The sequence below is a fragment of the Aethina tumida genome, chromosome 4 (assembly GCF_024364675.1).
Source record: "Aethina tumida isolate Nest 87 chromosome 4, icAetTumi1.1, whole genome shotgun sequence".
In the NCBI taxonomy this organism is placed as follows: Eukaryota; Metazoa; Arthropoda; class Insecta; order Coleoptera; family Nitidulidae; genus Aethina; species Aethina tumida.
In genome coordinates, this window is record NC_065438.1 from 9,374,666 (window position 1) to 9,397,684 (window position 23,019).

The 23,019-nt window shown below is 29.0% G+C and overlaps 1 protein-coding gene across 5 annotated transcripts in view; it reads right to left on the bottom strand.

The window, feature by feature from the left end:
* Positions 1-23,019, bottom strand: part of LOC109606251 (maternal protein pumilio-like) — a 152,035-nt gene that overhangs the window by 93,429 nt on the left and 35,587 nt on the right. For all 5 annotated transcript variants that reach the window (XM_049966983.1, XM_049966985.1, XM_049966984.1 and 2 more), the window contains one exon: positions 7,375-7,489. In XM_049966983.1, the coding sequence (XP_049822940.1) occupies positions 7,375-7,489 (115 nt within the window). The remainder of the gene's footprint in view (positions 1-7,374; positions 7,490-23,019) is intronic.

Consider the following 23,019-nt stretch of genomic DNA (forward strand, 5'->3'; position numbering starts at 1 on the left):
TAACTCAGACAATTTTTATCTGGTTTTGTTATAAATATTTTTTATATCGTTTTCCGTGACTTTTATCACATTTTTTTAAGAAATCGACTTATTATTTAGAAGTGCATATCTGGTCAAAAAAAATTAAAATCTGGTTAACAAAGTTATGAAACATCCTGTATATAAAACAAGTAAGATATTTAATTTAAAAAAGAGGACCACTTCCGACACTGAAAAATTGGTTCATAGACAGACACCTTTATAAAATGCTCTCCAATGATGAGGTCTTAATTTTGATGGGAAGGTCCTTCTCATCTCAGTTTTACGTTTTTTTTTCAGTCCCATATATATTATATTTACATTTTTTATAGAAAATTGAACACTTTACGAAAAAGACATCTTACAATTTTTTTATAACTCTGCCCGCTTAGAAAATGTCGGAGGTCAAGTTTGAAGAATTCAACAAAAATTTCTTTTTTATTTCTAAATTTTATATCTACATATAATAAATATTATAAAATGTCTAACATATATTTTTATATGAAATTAAACGCTCTACAAAATGGTCTTCTGTGATTAATCGATTACTTTAACCATTTAGAAGATATTCGCATCCCAACGAGTACTTTTAATAATTTTTTATTAAATATTTTAAATTTATCATTTTAAGTAATAAATTTAAAAAATATTCAAAAAATTTGAGTTTATTTTGATAAAATAACAGTTTTTAGATATATCGTATCTTTTGTTTTGGAATATATTTCTTTCTAATAAATTTTTTAACATTATTTTCTTTTCCTATTATCTTTTTAGATTGCATACATAGTTTTTGGAGCACCTAAATTATGTCTTCTTGAGTATAACTATAACCAAATATTTAACAGCTGAGTTTTAATATATATGCTTTTTTTCTATTTGACCTACGATATCTTCTAAACGGTAAGATTTATGAAATAATTGTAAGATACCTTTTTTGTAGAGTTTTGCCATATAGGACTGAAGAAAAAATGGAAAACTCAGATGAGGAGGACCTTCCTATTAAAATTAAGGGCTCATAGAATATTATCTTTTGGTTTGGAAGATATTTCTTTCTAATAAATTTTTTAATAATATTTTCTTTTCATAATTTTTCTCTTATCAAAATTGAATATGATTTAATATTTTTCAACGGGTTTATTTAAAATGTAATTCAATTTTTTTCTACAAAATTTAAAATTGAATATTTTTGTCGGAATTTGAGAATTTAGTTTCAAATGTTGGTAGTTCTGATTTTTTATTTCTGTTTTGTTACCTCTTATATTTCTACATTGTATACAAAGTTTTTGGAGTTCCTAAATTGTGTCTTTTTGTATGTAATTAAAAACCAAATATTTAACAGCTGAGTTTTAATATATATACTTTTTTCTTTTCTATTGATGTATTTATTCATATTTCATAAATAAAAACTTATAATTATAGTGAATTACCTTAACATTAATGACTTAAATGGATAAAATTAAAATATGTATTAAAAAACTATTAAAATCAGGGATCATTAGGATTAAATACGAATATCTTCCAAATGATTAGAGTAATCGATTGGATTCTTATAGAGCGTTTAATTTCCTTCAAAGATATAAGGTATACATTTTATAATATTTATTTATCAACGACTTATAAATTTCGAAGTAATAAAGGAATCTTAAATTCTTCAAGCTTCTAAAAGGTAAGAGTTATGAAATAACTGTAAGATACCTTTTTTCCAGAGTGTACAATTTTCTACAAGAAATGTACATAGAAATTTTCTGTATGATCAACTAATGACGGATTTTGCCACATGGGACTGAAGAAAGAATGGAAAACTGAGATGAGTAGGCCATTCCTATTAAAATTAATGGTTCATCTTGGGATAAGATTTTTTAAATGTGCCCAAGAACCAATTTTTCAATGTCGGAAGTTCTAAGAAAAAGTGTCGAATTTTGACCGAAAAATATTTTTGGCCTGTCGAAATTTCATTTCTTAAGCAATAAAAAAGTAGAGATTTACACATCACTAAATTGCTAATAGCATAAAAAACCGAAACACATTGAATACAATCGTAATATTTTCATAATTACAGCCCTAACTATTGAGGTAATGTTTAGAAGCCTGTAACTAAAACTATTTGAGATATTTATTTGAAATTTATTAAGATATAGAGTCTCGAAATATTTCAAAATTTCAGACTATCGCAATTACGTCAAACGGGTTAATTAAGGTACCCACACATTGATAAACCCTAATCTAGTCGGCTAGAAATTTAACCGATACAGCAATTTGTGGTTGGCAGCCTTCAAATTCGCAATTAAACCATTTAAAATCAAACAGAAAGCATGTTCGTACAGGTTGTAAGATTACTCCGGCGAATTTGGTGGCAGAAATTTACGGCTCCTTTCCGCCGAATGATCCGGGACGTCATTACGCGCTTAATAGTTCTATTAATTCCGAGACGGGTTCAACGTCTCCCGCGAGAAGATGCACAGCAGCTCAACACACACACACACACAAGATCCACGATCCACGACGTCTGCTTTATTAAGTTGAGGAAAGTGCAGAGACGCACAGACACAAAAGGATCCAATTTTCGTCGAGGGGGCATAAGCAGTCGGTGTCTGTCTGGCAGACGGCGAGAAAAGGAAAATCACGGCCCGACAACGAGATGTTACACTGTCTCTACATGGAACCGCAATTAGCGACTGACTTTGTCGTATTCGTACAATAAAATGTAAGTGATGACGAGGAGCAAATATAAAAGTGGTAAAGTGAAATTGAACAGTCGGAGTGTCGCGACATTATTTGCTGCACTTTCCGACGACGATTTAATTAAATACAATCTCATCGCTATGCAGAAGGCAGAAAGTTTTAACGGGATATATCCTAATTTTCCCGCTGATCCAGTCGAGTTTCCTTAATTAACATCGAGATTGGTATTAATTAACTAACACGGATGCAGAGAGCGTCCCGCTCTCTGAAACGGAGATCATTCAAAACGTTACTGCCATTCATAGAACTTTCATGGTTTTCATATCGGAGACCTAAAACTCAGTGGAGATCAAACTTTTTCATTGATTAATACAATACTCAATGGCAGCTATTCAGTTGTGCAGGTGAATCAGTCTCACACCTTTGAAAATTATTTTATTAACAACGTTAATTTCAAAAAATATATTTTAATGTTTTTATTCTAGGAAATAGAATATAACTTAACATTTAAACAAAGAGAGAAAAGTAATATGTAAAAGTTGAGGCTTTCGTCGTTGGTATAAAAATAGTATGGATGTTATGTTTTAATTAGATTTTTCCAAATCTATCTATAACTTTACATATATATGGGAGAAAAGCTTTACCAATCGTGGGCTCACTAGGTGGATTTTTGTTATTAGTTTGAGGTCTCATTGTACGTCTATTTCTGAGCGTTTGTATCCGTTGGCCTGTAATGCTTTCTTAAGTGTTCTTGTTCTTCAACGAGATGGTGTGGAGCACATATCCTTTTGGCTCGTTCGGTTAGTTAGTGTTTTGATGACTCCTTGTTTTTGACTAGGATGATGGTTAGACAGTTTATGTAGATACCAACCGGTGTGTGTAGGTTTTCGGTATACTGTATGGTCTAAATGTCCACCCACTCTTTACTAGGACATCCAAACAAGGTATTTTTTGAATTTGATATTGTTACGTTGAGAGTTTAGGTGTTTTAAAAACTTATCTAGTTTTTCTTGTCTATGTTTCCATATTACCAAAGTATCATCTACGTAACGATACCAAACAGAAAATTTGTGTTTGGAAGTCTCAATCGCTTTTTGTTCAAACCTTTCTATAAAGAAATTGGCGATCACTGGACTAAGAGGACTGTAAAATGTTGTAATATGTTTTAAAACCGACAATTAAATATTTTGTGCTCAAGTTTTAAAATTAATTTTAAAAATTGTCATTATTACAAAACAATTATTAATTTCTAGCAAAAAATAATACTAAAACATATTTTATATTTATTAATTAAAGAAATCAGCCAGAAATATTTACAAAGTTTAATCATTATTTGTCTCCTAACTAATATGTATAGTAGTGGACATTATTATAGCAACTTGGACATAAATATAGCGACTTTAATTTTAAGTTAAATGACAATTTTAAAAATTGTTATTATTACAAAATATTTATTAATTTCTAGCTAAAAATAATACTAAAGTTAAATGATAATTTTAAAAAGAGTCATGATTACAAAACAATTATTAATTTCTAGCAAAAAATAATATTAAAACATATTTTACATTTACTAATTAAAGAAACCAGTCAGAAATATTTACAACAAAAATTTAATCATAATTTATACCCTAGCTAATATGTACAATAGTGGACATTATTATAGCAACTTGGACATAAATATAGCAAATTTAATTTTGAAAGAGATTTTTAACAGTTATTAAAATAATAAATAAAATTACACACAAATAAACAAAAATGTTGCATACTGGTCTTTATTCATGTATACTAAATTTTCTGAAATAGTGAAAACCTTAAGTTAAATGATAATTTTAAAAATTGTCACTATTACAAAACATTTATTATTTTATAGCTAAAAATAATACTAAAACATATTTTATATTTATTAATTAAAGAAACCAGCCAGAAATATTTGCAATAAAAATTTATTGATTATTTATGCCCTAACTGATAAGTACAGTGGTAGACATTATTATAGCAACTTTAATTTTGAAAGAGATTTTTAATACTGTTAAGATAATAAATAAAATTATACACAAATAATCAAATATGCATTACATGTACAATAGTGGGCATTATTATAGCAACTTGGAATTAAATATAACAACTTTAATTTTGAAAGAGAATTTTAATACTGTTAAAATAATAAATAAAATTATATACAAATAAACAAATATGTAGCATATTAGTCTTTATTCACGTATACGAAAATTTATGGAATAGTGAAAACCTTAAGTTGAAAGATAATTTTAAAACGTTGTCATTATTACAAAACAATTAGTAACTTCTAGCAAAAATTAATATTAAAACATATTTTACATTCATTAATTAAAGAAACCAGTCAGAAATATTTACAATAAAAGTTTAATCATTATTTATACCCTAAATAATATGTACAGTAGTGGACATTATTATAGAAACTTGGACATAAATATAGCAAATTTAATTTTGAAAGAGAACACTAATATTAAAATACTATATAAAAATATACACAAATAAACAAAAATGTTGCATATTGGTCTTCATTCACGTATACTAAAATTTCTAGGATAGTGAAAACCTTAAGTTAAATGATAATTTTAAAAATTGTTATTACAAAATATTTATTAATTTCTAGCTAAAAATAATACTAAAACATATTTTATATTTATTAATTAAAGAAACCAGTCAAAAATATTTACGATAAAAGTTTAATCATTATTTATGCCTTAACTAATATGTACAGTAGTGGACATTATTATAGCAACTTGGGCATAAATATAGTAACTTTAATTTTGAAAGAGATTTTTAATACTGTTAAGATAATAAATAAAATTATACACAAATAATCAAACATGCGGCATATTGATCTTTATTCATGTATACTAAAATTTCTGAAATAATGAAAACCTTAAGTTAAATGATAATTTTAAAATTGTCGTTATTACAAAACAATTATTAATTTCTAGCAAACAATAATACTAAACAAATTTTACATTTATTAATTAAAGAAACTATCCAGAAATATTCACAATAAAAGTTTAATCATTATTTATGCCCTAACTAATATGTACTGTGGTGGACATTATTACAGCAACTTGGACATAAATATAGCAACTTTAATTTTGAAGAAGATTTTTAATACTGTTAAAATAATAAATAAAATTATACACAAATAAACAAATATGCTCCATATTACACGTATACTAAAATTTCTGGAATATTGAAAACCTTAAGTTAAATGAAAATTTTAAAAATTGTCTTTATTACAAAACAATCGTTAATTTCTAGCAAAAAATAATACTAAAACATTTTATATTTATTAATTAAAAAAACTAGTCAGAAACATTTATAATAAAAGTTTAATAATTAATTATCCCCTAATTAATATATACAATAGTGGACACTATTATAGCAACTTTTTAAAATTTTAAATATTTTAACCATAACTCTTTTATTCATGTCAACTGTTGAAATAATATTAATTACCTATTGTTGTTTTATACAGTATTATAAAAACTACTATATTTACGCCATAGAACATATCTGGGGCATTCTTGAACGATTAAGGGACCATCCTAACCGTCCAAATAACTTAGAGGATGTGGAGCGTCTTTCTTCTACTTGAAATTTGGAAGAATTTGTACCAAAATGAAATTCGAACCCCGATTTTGGGTACGAACAGAAGATGTGCGATTGTCATTCGTAGTGTAGTTGGAAATACTCCATTTATTATATAAACATCAAATTTTTATAATTTTTAATTATTTTAGAAGAACAATATTTTTTAAGATTTTTTGTAACAATTATAAACAAAAACCCATTTTTAAAGAAATATACAAAGAGTATCAGAAAATCTTAATAATAATAAATTTTTATTATTGTGATGCACTCATATCTTGAAACATTACTTCCACATAAAAGTATTGAAGAAATGCAGAAAACATAGGAAACACAATTACGATAATTATGGATTGGTAAATAAGTTTGCGTGAGTTAATAGTGACATTTCGGCACACCCCTTTGCGTATTTCCAATGTGTTTGCCCCGGTCTTTGTGCATAGTTAATTTAATTATATTTTAATATTGATGAGCCGGTCACCGGTGCACCCTTTTCAACATTCAACCACTAACCTAATTTCGGACCATAACTAATTATGGTCACGACCATTACTTTTAACAGAATTATCTTTTGCAAAGGTATCACGTAAAATTATTTAACATAATTTTGGCGTAAACACAGATACATAACAGAAAACCAGATTGGCGCTCGCAGCGAATGCCACGTCTAAAAATAGCAACAACATATTTTCCAACAAACTCGCCAATTATCGAAATAATTGTGCAGATAACAATCAGCCTCGTTGCGATGGCGGGATGCAATAAATTCCTGTGTGACGGTGCGGCGCGAACGCATCCAACATTATTGGCTGCGATCGATCGCAAACGGGACGTACACACAAAACACGCACTGTCGCACGTGCATTTTTCGTACGTCGCTGCTGCTGTCGCTACCGCGATCGCAATCGCGATCGATTTCGATCCGACGACACGCAACTTCCGACAACGTATTTCCGGTGCCACGCACAAGAAACGGTCGGTTGCGGTGATGCCTCGCTCTAATTTATTAATGCGCCACACTGAACAATTAAGGTTTTCTAAGGAAAATATATTTACCTGGCGCTGCCCATGTCGGATCTCTCCACACTCCGTCGTGATTTAATCTATTTAACGCAAGCGATTTGTCGTTTTTTGCTTCGAGTCCCCATAATTTCTTTGCTGCTGGAGCAATCTGAAACAACAAAATACATGTTACTGTGATATCCTGCAAATAATTCATATTTGGCCTTTCTATAAATAATCGACTGGTCGCGTCAACCAGCTGTCCCATCGAAAAACAGCCACAATTTATTAGCCAGCTATCTATCTACTCTCCCCTTCAGCCCGCTTCACCCGTTGCACACAAGCCATCGATTTCATTTAGGGTAATAAATAATAAAACACGTACAACTATCGATCGGTCATGACGCGTAAATTCTAACTAACATGACAGTAAAACACGTTTATTATGTGGCAAATTCATTTATATTAAAAAATAATGGCGACCTTAACAGAATAAACATTTTATATCGTTGCCGGCAGAATATGATAGTAGATTATTTGTTTCCGACAAAAACTTGCACGAAACATGTTTTATAAATAATATTCATTCCATTTTGCGGCAACTGCCGCCGTATAATAATTGTGTAGCCTAATCAATAACATGTAACTGAGGGAGGGAGGGAGTTTAAATTTCACACGCACTTCAGATTTCTTGAATCTCTGATATTACCATGATGGTCGGCTGATGGGTGATATTATCCACTAAGCGGTCTCCAGGAGGAAGTTACAAAACGCCAAACAGGATAAAATGAAATTGAACCGAAAACTATCATTCACAAATTTATACCAGAACGACGAATTAAACGTGGACCGCCGCAAACAAGTAAATAACGCACGGCTGGAGGCCGATTAGTCCTGCCTAATGGATGGCCGAATGGTCCTGGTGCACAAATTGAATTAACGGGCGGTTGGAAAGGAAAAACTATGCCGGAAGACAATGGACGGCGGCATTAACGTCGTTTTGTGGTGCATGCTCACACCCTAATATATTGATGTGGAGGCCTTAATTTGTTACTAAGTAGTTTGCGGCATGAAATATGTTTTATTCATGTGCGGCGATTATGATTTTATTACGTGCGTCCCGGGGAAATGGAGATAAAAGAAAAGACACGGTGCGAGAGGTGATTAGGATATATGTAAATTCGGGACAATATTCAATCTGCAATCAGCATTGATTGATATCGACGACCCAAATGCCCGGCTAACTTTCAGGGAACAAATTGGTTTTAATTAAAAAATGTACGAGTTACTTAAAAACAGTATTGGATTAATCGCAGAACGTAATTTCATTCGAAACGAAATACTGTCGCTATCTATATACTCATAAAAATGGCAAAAATTCAATTTTACAATCATTTTTTTTTTAAATTAATGAACTTAAACCGGGATATTAAGAAAACCTACACAATTTTTATATTTTTTTTTCAAATCCGTCTGGAAAACTTTCAAGTTAAGTTAAAATGTTTCTAATTAAAAGTTTATTCAATCCGTATTGATTAAATTTATTTATTTTTTTTTAATATTCAAGTTTTTAAAACACCCCAACTAGAACGTTTTAAGTTCGACTTTTTCCATTGGTCGTAGTTATCTATTGTTGACATTTTCTATGAATCCCGTGGCTAAGAATCATTTCAACACGAATTTCTCTAACTCGAAAATATAATATAATTCAAAACACGTAATTACTGTTCAATAAGTATACGACGACATTTCAAGGTAAAATTGACAAAACAAAATCTTTAATGCTAAATGAATTGGATTTATCGTAACTTACAAGAATAAAAAAGCTTCGATATTCAATATTTTTAAATCATGACCAACATTCTGTAATTGAACAATTATTTTTTACGTCAGAATAAATTAGAAAAATTTCATTTATATATACCTTCAAAAAATTTGTTTTTTTCTTTCGATTTTGACAATTTTTTTAATGAAAATCAATCAATTTGTGGACAAAATATACCATTTTTTGGAACAGAGTAACTTTTAGGCATGAAAATTGAAGAAATCATACTAACAAATCTTTTATAACAAATCTAACCAAAAATAATGCTTATTCATAGTTATATGGAAAAATTAAAAATAATATTATTCTTATGAATTTATTTGTCATGTAGGATATGAAATAAAGCGTCAAAAGTAGTACAACTTAAATAATTTTTCAATAAAATTGGAATATTAAACTAATGATATTATACTTATACAAATTTTATTTGCTTATAATGCATTTGTTATATCTTTTTTCATTTTGCGTAAAATTACAATTTTATTATAATTAATTATGTATTATGTAAAACAACCACGAACTTACAAAAAAAAGACATGTATTGGTGAAAGCAAATATAATTTGAGTATTACAAGTTTTTGTATTATTATATTACAAACTATAATATTAATATTATAAACTATAATATTTTAATATGGTTGAATAATAAGTTAACTGCTAAAACTGTTGAAACGAATAGAAAAAAGTTATAAATCAGTCTACAATCCATAATTATTTAGAAAAAACTGATTTCAAAAATATTTATGAAAAGAAAAATTTGTCTTCAAATTACAAAAAATCACAGACATTGTTAAGTCTTCAATAATTGATTAGACTTGTGGATTATAAAATATAGAATATCAATTAACGATTTTGTAGATTTGCCTTACGTTTAGGTATAATAATATTTTTTATTTAGACACTCCAATAAATATATTTTTTAGTTAAATAGCGAAAAGATATAAAAAACTAATAGCTAATTATTTTAGAAATTATTTTCTATTGTAAATTTAATACTCAAGCTTTTATATTTTTGACAATAAACAATGTTTAAATAATAATAATAATATGTATTATTTTTTAAAATTATTCCTCCGAATGTAAGTTCCACACTTCATCCTCTTGATTACGAAAAAGTAAAAAATAGAATGGAAAAAAATTTAAATGGTATTAAAAACTCTTTATTCTCAAAATACATCTCTTCTTAACTGATAAAATTGTTGCAAAAGAATAGAAAAAGGTTGTAAATCAGTCTACAATCCAGAATTATTTTGAAAAAGGTGGTTTCAAAACTGAAAATTAATTTTCAAACTACAAATAATGGCAGAAATTGAAGTCTTCAATAATTAACTGGACTTGTGGATTATAAAATATGGAATATCAATTAAGGATTTTGTAAATTTATCTTAAGTTTAGCTATAATAATATTTTTTATTTAGTTACTGAAATAAGTATATTTTTTAGTTAAATAGTGAAAACATATATCAAAAACTAATAACTAATTATTTTAGAAATTATTTTCTATTGCAAATTTTTATATTTTTGACAATAAACTATTTTTAAATAATAACAATATTTATTATTATAATTATTATTTAAAATAATTTCTTCATATATAATTTCCAAACTTCAACCTTCAATAAATATATTTTTTAGTTAAATAGGGAAAAGGTATATCAAAAACTAATAACTAATTATTTTAGAAATTATTTTAATACTCAAGATTTTAGCTGTTTGGAAATAGACAATTTTTAAATTATTATTATTATTATTATTATGAGTTTTGAGTGTATTATTTTTTTTAATTTTAATCACCCTAACAATATACAATGTTTATTGAAATAAACAAAATAGTTTTGTAAATCAAGTAATTGTTAAATAATATATGCCAGATATAATTAACTATCTATCCAAATTACCATAATACCATTATTTAACAATTAAGGTAAGTTAGTTATAAATTGACGGGAAGTCCGACATTCAATTACGTCGTCCGTTGCAGAAAACGAAGCCAATTATCACGAAACCGGGTAACTAACGAAGGACCGGCCACTTGATCCGCCGTCGTCGACATATAAAACCGGCGTCGACGTGTTTTTACCGATTTTTATATTTCGTGCCGTCCAAGTCTTAAATCACCTAATTCGATACCCTGCTTGACAAGAAGTTCGCTAATTAGCGGGGCCATTTGTCAGGAAAACAAACGGGGCAGACGTTCCATCTCGAATATCGATCCCGTGCTAATTAATTGTATTAAATGCAGTGCACAATAAACTCCATAATACGTTTAGACGGAGTGAACGTTCCGTTCGATTAGTTTACTAAAATAAAGTCCTCCCATAATGGAAATGCACCCAAAATAGAAACATCCATTTGTCCCCAACAACATTTATATTCATTTACTGAAAAAAATAAACTACAATTAATCTTCGCAGAAAATCAATTTAACTCCCGCGATTTCTCCAGAGTCCCCGATACGAATTTCCGACGAAGAGCAAGCAAGCAATTTTTCCGGGCCCCGCCCACGTTCGTTAAAAATTGACGAACCGACCAATTTCTCCGGGGAGTTCGACATTTGCCCAACAAAACACGACAAGGAAACCGTTTCGATTGACACGGCGCGAGTTAATCCGCGGGGCTTCGCCAGAAACATGCCGCGTGAGAAAGCTTCCGCGGTTATAGGAACGATGCCGTATAAAGTGCAGTCGACGGCGGATATGTTTTATTGCGAAATACTATTAGATGCGGGACATTTGATGTCGTTTAACTGTCGGCCGCTTAATTAAAAAACAGATTTTATACATTATGCAACAACTATTTTAATAAATACATATGAGGTAAATTAAATTGATAGTGTAACATTTATTAAATTGTCCAATTTATTCAAGGAAATCCAATACAAACAAATAATAAAACGTTTTATGACATATGCGAGTTAAAACGGAATTGTCAATATTAACTTTAATAAGGCGAAGTTCGTTTTTGAATTATATGGTAAGGCAAAAGTAAATAAATTGATCCTTCAATAAAAAATACAGATACATGAGACTTAATATTGATTAAAATAGAATATAGTCTACAAAATTTTGAATTGTATCATCCATTTTAGCAGTAATATTTGAAGGTAAATAAGACAACTTTACTAATATTTTGTTTTTATTTTATATGTTTCTATTTAAGAATCATCATCAAGATCACCACCAGGCACAATTATTTATTAATTAATCGTTGTTTTGAGTGTGCCTTCAACAACATCTACGAGTTTTTAATCTATAAATTTCTTTTTTAACTTGACAGCCCCTGAACATGACTTTTGAGTCAAAATATGTAAATTTTACAATTATAAATAATTAATTAATGTTTCATTGAAATTGGTAAAACATATTATGATATATATTTATTGTTCATTTCTATAGAAATTACCTTTTCAATACACAAAAATTTAAACAACTATTTTAATAAATAGCTGTGACTTAAATTAAATTAAGAGTTTTAATATATTAAATTTTTTAATTTATTCTAGAAAATCCAATAAAAATAAATAATAAATGTCAATATTAACATTAATAAGGCAAAATTCATATTCAAATTATAAAACAAAAGTAAAATTTGCAATAAGATATATATTTATTTTGTCGAGTACAAAAAATAAATAAATTTATCCATCAATAAATAAATATAGACACATGTAAACGTAAAATTGTTTAAAATTGAAAATTTTTAATAAAATTGTGAACAATTTTCATTGTTCAAGATTTTAAGCAACTATTTTAATAAATACCTGTGATTCAAATTAAATAAATAAATAAATAAATTGTTTAATTTATTCTAGAAAATTCAATAAAAACAAATAATAAAACATAAATGTATAATGTATAAAATGAAAATAAGAAGACACGTTTATAAATTAATACAGAATTGTCAAAATTAACATTAATAAGGCGAAATTCGTATTCAAATTATAAAACAAAAGTAAAATTTGCAATGAGATATATATTTATTTTGTCGATTACAAAAAATAAATAAATTGATCCATCAATTGATAAATATAGACACATGTAAACTTAAAATTGACTAAAATTGAAAATTATCAAAAAAATTGTTAATAGAAATTACATTTTCATTGTTCAAGATTTTAAGCAACTATTTTAATAAATATCTGTGACAAATTAAATTAATAAATATATAAATTGTTTAATTTATTCTAGAAAATTCAATAAAAACAAATAATAAAACGTTTTATTAGATATGTAAATAAAAAGACACGTTTATAAATTAATACAGAATTGTCAATATTAACATTAATAAGGCGAAATTCGTATTCAAATTATAAAACAAAAGTAAAGTTTGCAATGAGATATATATTTATTTTGTCGAGTACAAAAAAATAAATAAATTTATCCATCAATAAATAAATAGACACATGTAAACTTAAAATTGACTAAAAATGAAAAATTGTTTATAAAATTGTGAATATAAATTACATTTTTATTGCTCAAGATTTTAAGCAACTATTTTAATAAATATCCGTGACTTAAATTAAATTAATATTATTAATATATTAAATTGTTTAATTTATTCAAGAAAACCTAAATAAAAACAAATAATTATAAATTAAAACAGAATTGCCAATATTAACATTAATAAAGTGAAGTATCTTTTCAAATTATAAAGGAAAGTTTACATACACATGTAAACTTAATATTGACTAAAATAGAATATAGTCAATAAATATTGAATTGTATTATTGTTAACAGTAATGTTTGGGCGTAAATAATATGAATATCTATGTTATTATTTTGTTTTCATTTCAAAATACTTTATTCTTCTATTAACAAATCAGGCATAAAATTTTGGTACAATTAATTAATCGTTTTTTTTAGTGAACCATCAACATCTATGAGTTTTTAATCTGTATATTTATTTTTTAACTTATGACATAGACCCTTCTGATTACGATTGTAATTCAAAATATATAGTTTTAAAATTCTACATAATTCAACATAACAAAGTTCATAAAATATTATACTATTATTTAAATTTTAAATCTTGTTCATTTCTATAGAAATTACATTTTCATTACTCGATGTTCGTTCCAATCGATCGTTTACTCAGGCATTCGCTATTCGTAAGGGTGAAATGACCCCATGAGACTGTGGAAAAATTCCCGTGACTCACCGCTTTGTGCGAGGTTCTCGAAAGGAGCAGACTGCAAAGCCGAAAGGGGACGCCAGTACGCAAACCATGTAACCGACAACCGAACAATTCGCATCTTTTACTCGTAAAAATCCATTCAACATGGAAAATAGTTCGTATCTGACGACGTTATAAAACCGTAACTGTATTAGTTTGAAACAAACAGTGCACTTTTAAGCACGCACATTCGGTTTAAGTGGAGATCCTTCTTCTCTTCTGAACCATACCAACCATTACCTCGGTTCCGAAGTGGCTGCCGGGAGATAAGGACCAAACGCATTATCTTAAACCAACACGACGTGAATGTAGAATGGAAGAGAACAAACAACACATGTGGATGCATTTATTTGAGATAAATTTCACCCTAATATACCATAATTAATAAAATACGACAACTACAATAAACAACACACAAAATATAAAAAGAAAGTGTATCATCGGTTTATTCCCTCAACGCTTACCAGAAATGTTCGTGTGGGTAATTTCCAGATGCTGCAACATACACGTACAAACATCGTATTTTATGCAACCGGAAATTTTCTGCTTTTCATTATTTAGCCGGAAAGAGCGTTAAGCGACCGCTTCTTCTATTTTTGCATCAAGTAATGGAATTAAATGATGACCAATTCTTTTCTGACAAATCCCCACATTAGATGGAACGACTTTCGGGTCTAGAAATTTCGTATTTCACCGGTCTTTTCATGGTCAATTCTTTCACATTAAAATGCAAACTAAACTAGCAAATTTTCAAAACAACTACCTGGGTTATTATCGTAAAAAGCTTACAATAAAAATTACCTGGAGTAATCCTGTAATAAATATTGATAAATATACAGTTGACCGACAATTTAAATGTTCTAATTAATAGAATATTTAAGCCTTTAAATTAGTAATTAAGTCATCGACGATATATTTATTTTCATTCACATCTGTTCGCACAGGAAGTGGATCCGTCGTAACGGCCGGAGCCAAGAGAGCTTACAAGCCAGGCAAATATTAATCTTTTGCGGCTAAAGATTGGAAAGGTGTAATTCAGTACGTATGTTCCACAGCTCTGTAATGAAGTCATCCGAATGGTGTGATTACGTGCACATATGGCCCAACCGAAATAACGCTCAAACGGAAGGAAAACCACAGAGCGATAAATATAGAAATTGTTCTTGTGCACACAAAACCATGAAAAGGTTCTTTCGCAAACCTATTTACGTTACATGGTAAACAAGCATTGTCCCGTCGTCCGATTTAAATCAGAAACGTTTCAGGAGAAAACACATTATCCAGATTTCCCGTCATCCGGCTTTAAAATAATGTCGACCTCGTTCAAGACGGTCGAGCGAAGAACTTGGTTGCCCCGTTGCTCTGGCAACACCGGCACGCTCTTAATGGCGGACATGTTTTGAACGAGATGTAAACAACATAAAACCGAGTCGTTCGATGCCAAACCCAATTTCCTCGTGCATCAATCCGTCTTTTACGATCACCAAAATTACACTCACCATGTTGAAAATCTTCTTTATTAACCAGGAAACACAAACTATACAATAAAGAACGAACTATGTCACGAATTAGTGGATGCACTTCACAAAACAAACACGAAACACGGGGACGGAGGAAACTTTACAAATTTACACAACTATATACAAGAAAGTTTGTTTAAAAAAACTTTATACTATATACAAGACATGTGTGCGGCGTACACGTCGAAACGGGACGATCAACTGAGGGTTGGAAATTTTTCGTACGGCCGGTCGCCCCCACCCCGCATTTTCTGTGTCAAACCCCAGGTAGTAAGAGCGACCCTTCGTCGAGGAGGGCCGCCGCTTGCTCTACCACAACCGGATCGAGGCACAATATATTTTATTTTTTCGAGCCTCTGTATAAATAGGAAAATTATTTGAATGAAGTACATTCGATAACTAGAATCAAATTGGTTGGCAATGGTGCCTAGGGTTAAAAATTATGTGTAATTTTTACTTCACATTTCTCGATTACTTCAATATATTAATACTGAACTAAATTTTTAGTGGAACATTCCTTGAGACTAATTTTTGGAGAAACCCTTATTTACAAACTTATAATTCGGTACTACACTTCTTGTGGGCCAGTTTTAAGCTGTTATAAGTGAATAAAACAGAATTTTTACATCTGGTTAGCTTTTCTTAACTTTTATATATAGTTAAACCTACTTTAAAAGTAGGAAATAGTACGTGTATAAAAGATTTTAAAAATAGGCAGTCAATTATCACTGCTATCGAAACTGATGGTGCAAGTTCGAAGAGAGTCATATATGTGGAGTAACTTTCATTTATCTTTATTAATGTATACATTTAAATATCCATATTATTGTTAGTTATGCAGTATGTTTGATAACATCAATTCGATAATATATATTAATTATTTAATTAGGTATTTATTATTATTTAAAAAAATTTTAGAGGTCAAAAGTGGAGCAACTAAGAAACAAAATAACTTTACGTACTTTTAGCCTTCCTTTATCTAGTGTCTAGTAGCATATTCATAATTTTTGATAACTTTTAAATTACTTTTTTCATAGATTTCAGTCGATTTTTAATATAATCGTACAATTTCTTTACACTGATTTTGAACTTCTTCGTAGAGTCTTTTTACAAGGATTTTCTGATCAATTTCATCCCAAAAGTTTTCAATTGGATTGAGGTCTAGGTTTTATGCTGGCCAAGACATTACAGGTACTCCTTGAATAGCATACCATTCTTTAACATAGACGTGTGTTTCAGATCGTTATCGTGGTGGAAAGTCCATCTTAAACTCATTTTATCTTCGACAAATGGAAGTATATGATTTCCTAGAATGTCACTATAAAGAAAATGATCCATTATCCCGTCTATTTTAACCAGTGGGCCCATATCAAACTTAGAAAAACATCACCAAACATGAAATGCCATCAGATTTGAATAATTGGAACCGACTTTTATTGGAAAACAAAATTGTTTTCCATTGCCCATCTGTCCAGTATACATATTCTCTTGAAAACCTTGTCTCGTTTCACTATTTATTACAGAAATAAAGGACTTTGCTGACTTTCTACCATAGAAACCAACTTCTTTTAATTTTAATTTTAAGACACACACTGACTTTGTTTATTTCTTTATTTATGCAGGATATAGGCAAACATTTTTATTTTCTTGTCCTTGTCCAGTATATTCCTTCTGGTAAAATTGAAAATCGTTCTCGAAATGATCGATTTCTTTAAATTTAAATCGACTGCATATCACCATTCAGAAACTTTTCTACAATCTGTTGTTTAATTTGAATCCAGCTTTAAGAAAAGATGTTGAAGAAATAAATTATAAAATCAATCAACAAAATATACGATTTGGTTGCTTTACTTATGAACCTGCTAAAACAAGAAGTTATATAAAAACTATGTAAATAAAGATATCCGTATATAAAGGGCGGTACGAAATGTTTACACACTTAATAATTATAAAATTAATTTAAATTAAAAAGAAGGTTTTTTAATAAAAATTAATCATATGAGTATATGTATAAAAATGTTAAGGAAGATGACTTAGAAACCATCTTCAAAGATTCGTATTTAAAAACCAATGAACACAGAACTGATTCCCTCTAAGATGGTTTAAATAATATTGTGGCTTTGAAAATAAAAATCTTTTCGTCAAACACAAATAACTGACGTTTTTACATTAAAAAACAATAATAATAATAATATTGATTGGATTATGTTATGTTTATAGATTTTAAAATGGTATTTAGGCAGATAATGTGTTATTTCTGATAAGTAGAATACTCTACCATTATCTTGTCACGTAATATCTAGCTTAAATATGTTATAATGTTATAATTTTCTATGTTCGTATTTTATTTAATAACTCGAAGTTCGACTGTATATCTGAATTTTCTTTTAAAATTTACTTAATATGAATCATATAAAGAATTTTAATACAAAACAGCATTTTAAATTACTATCGAGAAATGTAATTCAGAAACTTACCTGTAAAAGCAATAAATTTACATAACAAAAAAAATTGTCAATCAATCATTAAAAATAAATATCGATTTTGTATAAAATAAATTTGCGGCGTTTGACGTAGGCACATTTAAAAACCCAATTACACTGTCATTCATTCAATATACACAATTCCATTTTTACGAGGCCTAATCCCGTTCTCCTTTAATGTCCTCCATCTAGAATTCGTTCCCTTTCCGAGCCAGCAATCGCCACGAGACAAAACCAATCCGACGTGACGAGTAATTTTTATACAAGTTTTTCCTCGAATTTTCGGACGCGTTCGGTTATCGATTCAATTAGCCCGACCTCGTGGAAAATTCGAGGCGACACGTGATTTCGCCTCGGAAATTCCACAGGATAGAATTATAGAGATTTTTGTGACGTGTTCGGGTATCACATTATTTTTCCAATAAAATGTAGCTTTATTACATAAAAATTGCTGTTTAATAATACGTAAGTTCGTCAAGGTTGAAAAGAAGCTATTTTTAAATGATTATTTATAAACGGTTTAAATTTAGACTGAAATCAAACAGGTACCGACAATTATTGTACTACAATTTCATTCACATAATTACCACGTTCGTTATTGAATCACAACGAATTTGATGCTGTTCAAATTAACAACAGAAACAAAATATCTGGAAACGGGTAAATTAAATATTATCGGGATTGAAGACCCGGGAAGCGGTGGATGAATGGTATGCCGTTCCCCGTTTACACAATCGTTCCGAGTAATGCAATCCATTAACTCGATGAATTTTTTTTAGCGAGGCCTGAAATGGCGGCGTTATTTTGCAAAAGGGGCGTTGAAATGTTTCGATAATTAATTGAATCGAAATCGAAGTGTTCGGGGATTAATGTACTCGTTTCGGCTGCGATTTAAATCACAACAGCACAATATTGTAGTTAGTCGATTGAAAAATTCAAATCGGTTATTTTAAAAAACACTCAATAAAGTAATTATTATGTAATTGCTCATCTTTAAATAATTTAATATTAAACTTTTTTTTGCAATTTGGGGTGAAATGGTCAGTCAATCCAGTAATTTTAAAAAAACAATAGAAACCCATAAACCAGAATTAAAAGCTTTACGAAACTTTAAAGAAAAAACAAAATTGTGCAAAAAAATATAACGAATTATTAATAAATATAACGAATTATTAAATAAAAAAAAAGGCTTGTGGAAAAAGAAGCTTGAACAAGTGAAGAATCAAGAAAAACAAGTACTGAAAATATACTATTGAAATTTGAATATGACAAGAAAGCTTTAAAAAATATGAAGGATCGATTATTATCAGGTAAAGTGCCTTTTAATTTTAGATCCAATTTTGTATAATTATAATTATAATAGTTTATTAGTTTCTATTTCAAATGAGTCGGAATTGGATGACAAGTTTGAAAACAGATTTCAAAAAGTTACACAAAGACAAACATGTTTTTTTAAAAACAATTGAAATCTATAAACCAGAATTAAAACCCTTAAGAAATTTTAAAGAAGAAAACGAAATTGTACAAAGAAAATATAACGAATTATTAAATAAATATGAAATGTTTGTGGAAAAAGAAGCTATAACAAACGAAGAGTCAAGAAAAACAAGTACTGAAAATATACAATTGAAATTTGAATATGGCAAGAGAACTTAAAAAATATGAAGGATCGATTGTTATCAGGTAGGTAAGGTGCCTTTTAATTTTAGAACCAATTTTTTATAATTATAATTATAATAGTTTATTTATTTCTATTTCAAATGAGTCTGGATTGGATGACAAGTTTGAAAACAGATTTCAAAAAATTACACAAAGACAAACATGTTTTTTAAAAAAAAACAACTGAAATCTAAACTTTAAAGAAGAAAACGAGATTGTACAAAGAAAATATAACCAATTATTAAATAAATATGAAATGCTTGTGGAAAAAGAACCTGTAACAAGTGAATAGTCAAGAAAAACAAGTAGTGAAAATATACTATTGAAATCTGAATATGACAAGAAAGCTTAAAAAATATGAAGGATCGATTGTTATCAGATAAAGTGCCTTTTAATTTTAGAACTAATTTTTTAAAATTAAAATAATAATAATAATAGTTTATTAATTTGAAAACTGATTTCAAAAAGTTATACAAAGACAAACATGTTTTTTAAAAACAATTGAAATTTATAAACCAGAATTAAAAGCTTTAAGAAAGTTTAAAAAAGAAAACGAAATTGTACAAAGAAAATATGACATTATTAAATAAATATGAAATGCTTGTCGAAAAAGAAGCTTGAACAAGTGAAGTGTGAAGAAAAACAAGTACTGAAAATATAGTATTGAAATCTGAATATGACAAGAAATCTTAAAAAATATGAAGGATTGATTGTTATCAGGTAAGGTGCCTTTTGATTTTAGAACCAATTTTTTAAAATTATAATTATAATAGTTTATTAATGTCAATTTAAGACGAATCTGAATTGGGTGACAAGTTTCAAATCAGATTTTAAAAAGTTACATAAAGACAAACATGTTTTTTAAAAACAATTGGAATCTATAAACCAGAATTAAAACCCTTAAGAAACTTTAAAGAAGAAAACGAAATTATATAAAGAAAAATATAATGAATTATTAAATAAATATGAAATGATTGTGGAAGAAGAAGCTATAACTAGTGAAGAGTCCAACAAGTACTGAAAATATACTATAGAAATCTGAATATGACAATTGTTATGAAGTAAAATGCCCTTTAATTTTAGAACCAATTTTTTAAAATTATAATTATACTAGTTTATTATTATTCATTTCAGATGAATCTGGATTGGATGACAAATTTGAAAAACAGATTTCAAAAAGTTATACAAAGAAAAAACATGTTTTTTTAAACAATAGAAACCCATAAACTAGAATTAAAAGCTTTGAGAACTTTAAAAAAAGAAAACGATGTGCAAAGAAAATATAATAAATTATAAATTAGATAAATTAGATATTTCTGAAATTGCAAACCACGTATAATTTTTTTAATGTAATTTTTCAATAAAATGGTTTTTATTCAAATTTAAATCAAATATTTTAGAACTAATACAATATTAGGTAAATAAAATCTGTTATAAAACATAAAAAATCATTAAACAATTTATTTATTAGTTGTTAATAGTATTTCACTTTGTAGTTTTCTTCTAGCACATATTTTCTATTGGATTTAACGCGACGAATTGACCAACAAAAATCGACAAACATTTTCCATTGTAAGGCCTCTGTATGTGTACTATATGTTAATGAAACCTTTCACCGTGTTCATTTGATACTGCTCCATGATTTACAAGGTAGAAATCTAAGTGTGAGTGTAAAAAAATAATTTTGAGGGAGGTATTACATTTCAAAGCTTTGTACGAAGAAAGTTTTTAAATGATTTCCGGGTAGTTCTCATTTTTTTTTATTTCTAAGAAAATTATGACACAACGAAAGCAGTCCATGCCCATTTTCTGCTTCATTCAAGTTCTGAATCTGAAAATTCGTACATTAAATGGCAAAAGGTTATTGATAACGAGAGTAATTATATTATTGATTAAAAATAAAGGCTTATTAAAAATTTATTAGCTTGAATTTAGTCTAAGAAAGCGACATTACTCTCCAGTCCCCCTTATAAAAAAATATGTAAAATGTTGAAAATAAAAAATCAATTCCTATCTGTCGACGCTCCACACGAATATTAATGTGTCCCAAACCCTCAACATTGGCGCCGCCACTTTATTTTCCCTTTCCAACTTGCGGTTCTGTGGGGTGAGAAACAGACGCAGACTTTACCACTGTCTCTCATTGGACTGTTTAACATAATTTGTTTTTAATAAGTAAACAAATAAAACATAGAATTTTTATCACGGTTATTTAATGCGCAATGAAAGGTATTAAAAAATTATTAACAAATAAAAAATCACGTAAGAAAATTGCTATTGCCATAATCCAAAGCGAATATTTTAATATAAAAAACTAAATAACTAAATTAAGTGCGGCTACCCAAACAAAGTGATATTTCCGTTGCACCGTACAAAACCCTGACCGGGCAAAAGCAACCCTTTCGGTTCCGAGGGCTGGATATATCGACCGGCGCCCCGGCGCTCCGAGGGCGAAAGTGCCGCACACGCACAACGTGTCTGGCCGGGGCGACCGCGTCCGGGTAAATCGCGCCCCTAGCACCGCCGCGGCCGCCGCCGCCGCCGTCGCAGAGAGTTCGTCGGGGTCCGGGCCAAAGACCCGCCGCGGGTCACGACCTGCCTCTGCACTCCAGACTCGGCTCGGGGACAAGAAACCGTACGCGGACGGCGACGCAAGGATTTTCTTAAGGCGGAATGAACACGCATTTACGTACGAATATTAATAACTAATAAAAATTTGCATGAGGACAAATTGTGTTCGTTCAAACTTATGGTGGCTATTTTTTAGCACTGAATCACAATGCGCCAAGGTAAACATGTGGAAAGTGGTGAAAAATGCGGCTATTTACACCATTAAAATTTAAATTGTGCGAAACATTGTGGTTTTTGCTGCAGCATTTCGTGACACTCCTGCTGTTTATAGTTGTCTGGTGTTGCTGCATTTCTAAAACCGTTTTTAATGGTTAGTAATGCATTAGGTTGAAAAAAATGAATTATGGGTAAAAAGTGCACTATGTATTAATTAAGGTGGGCAATAAATGTTCAGCGAATGTACAGAATA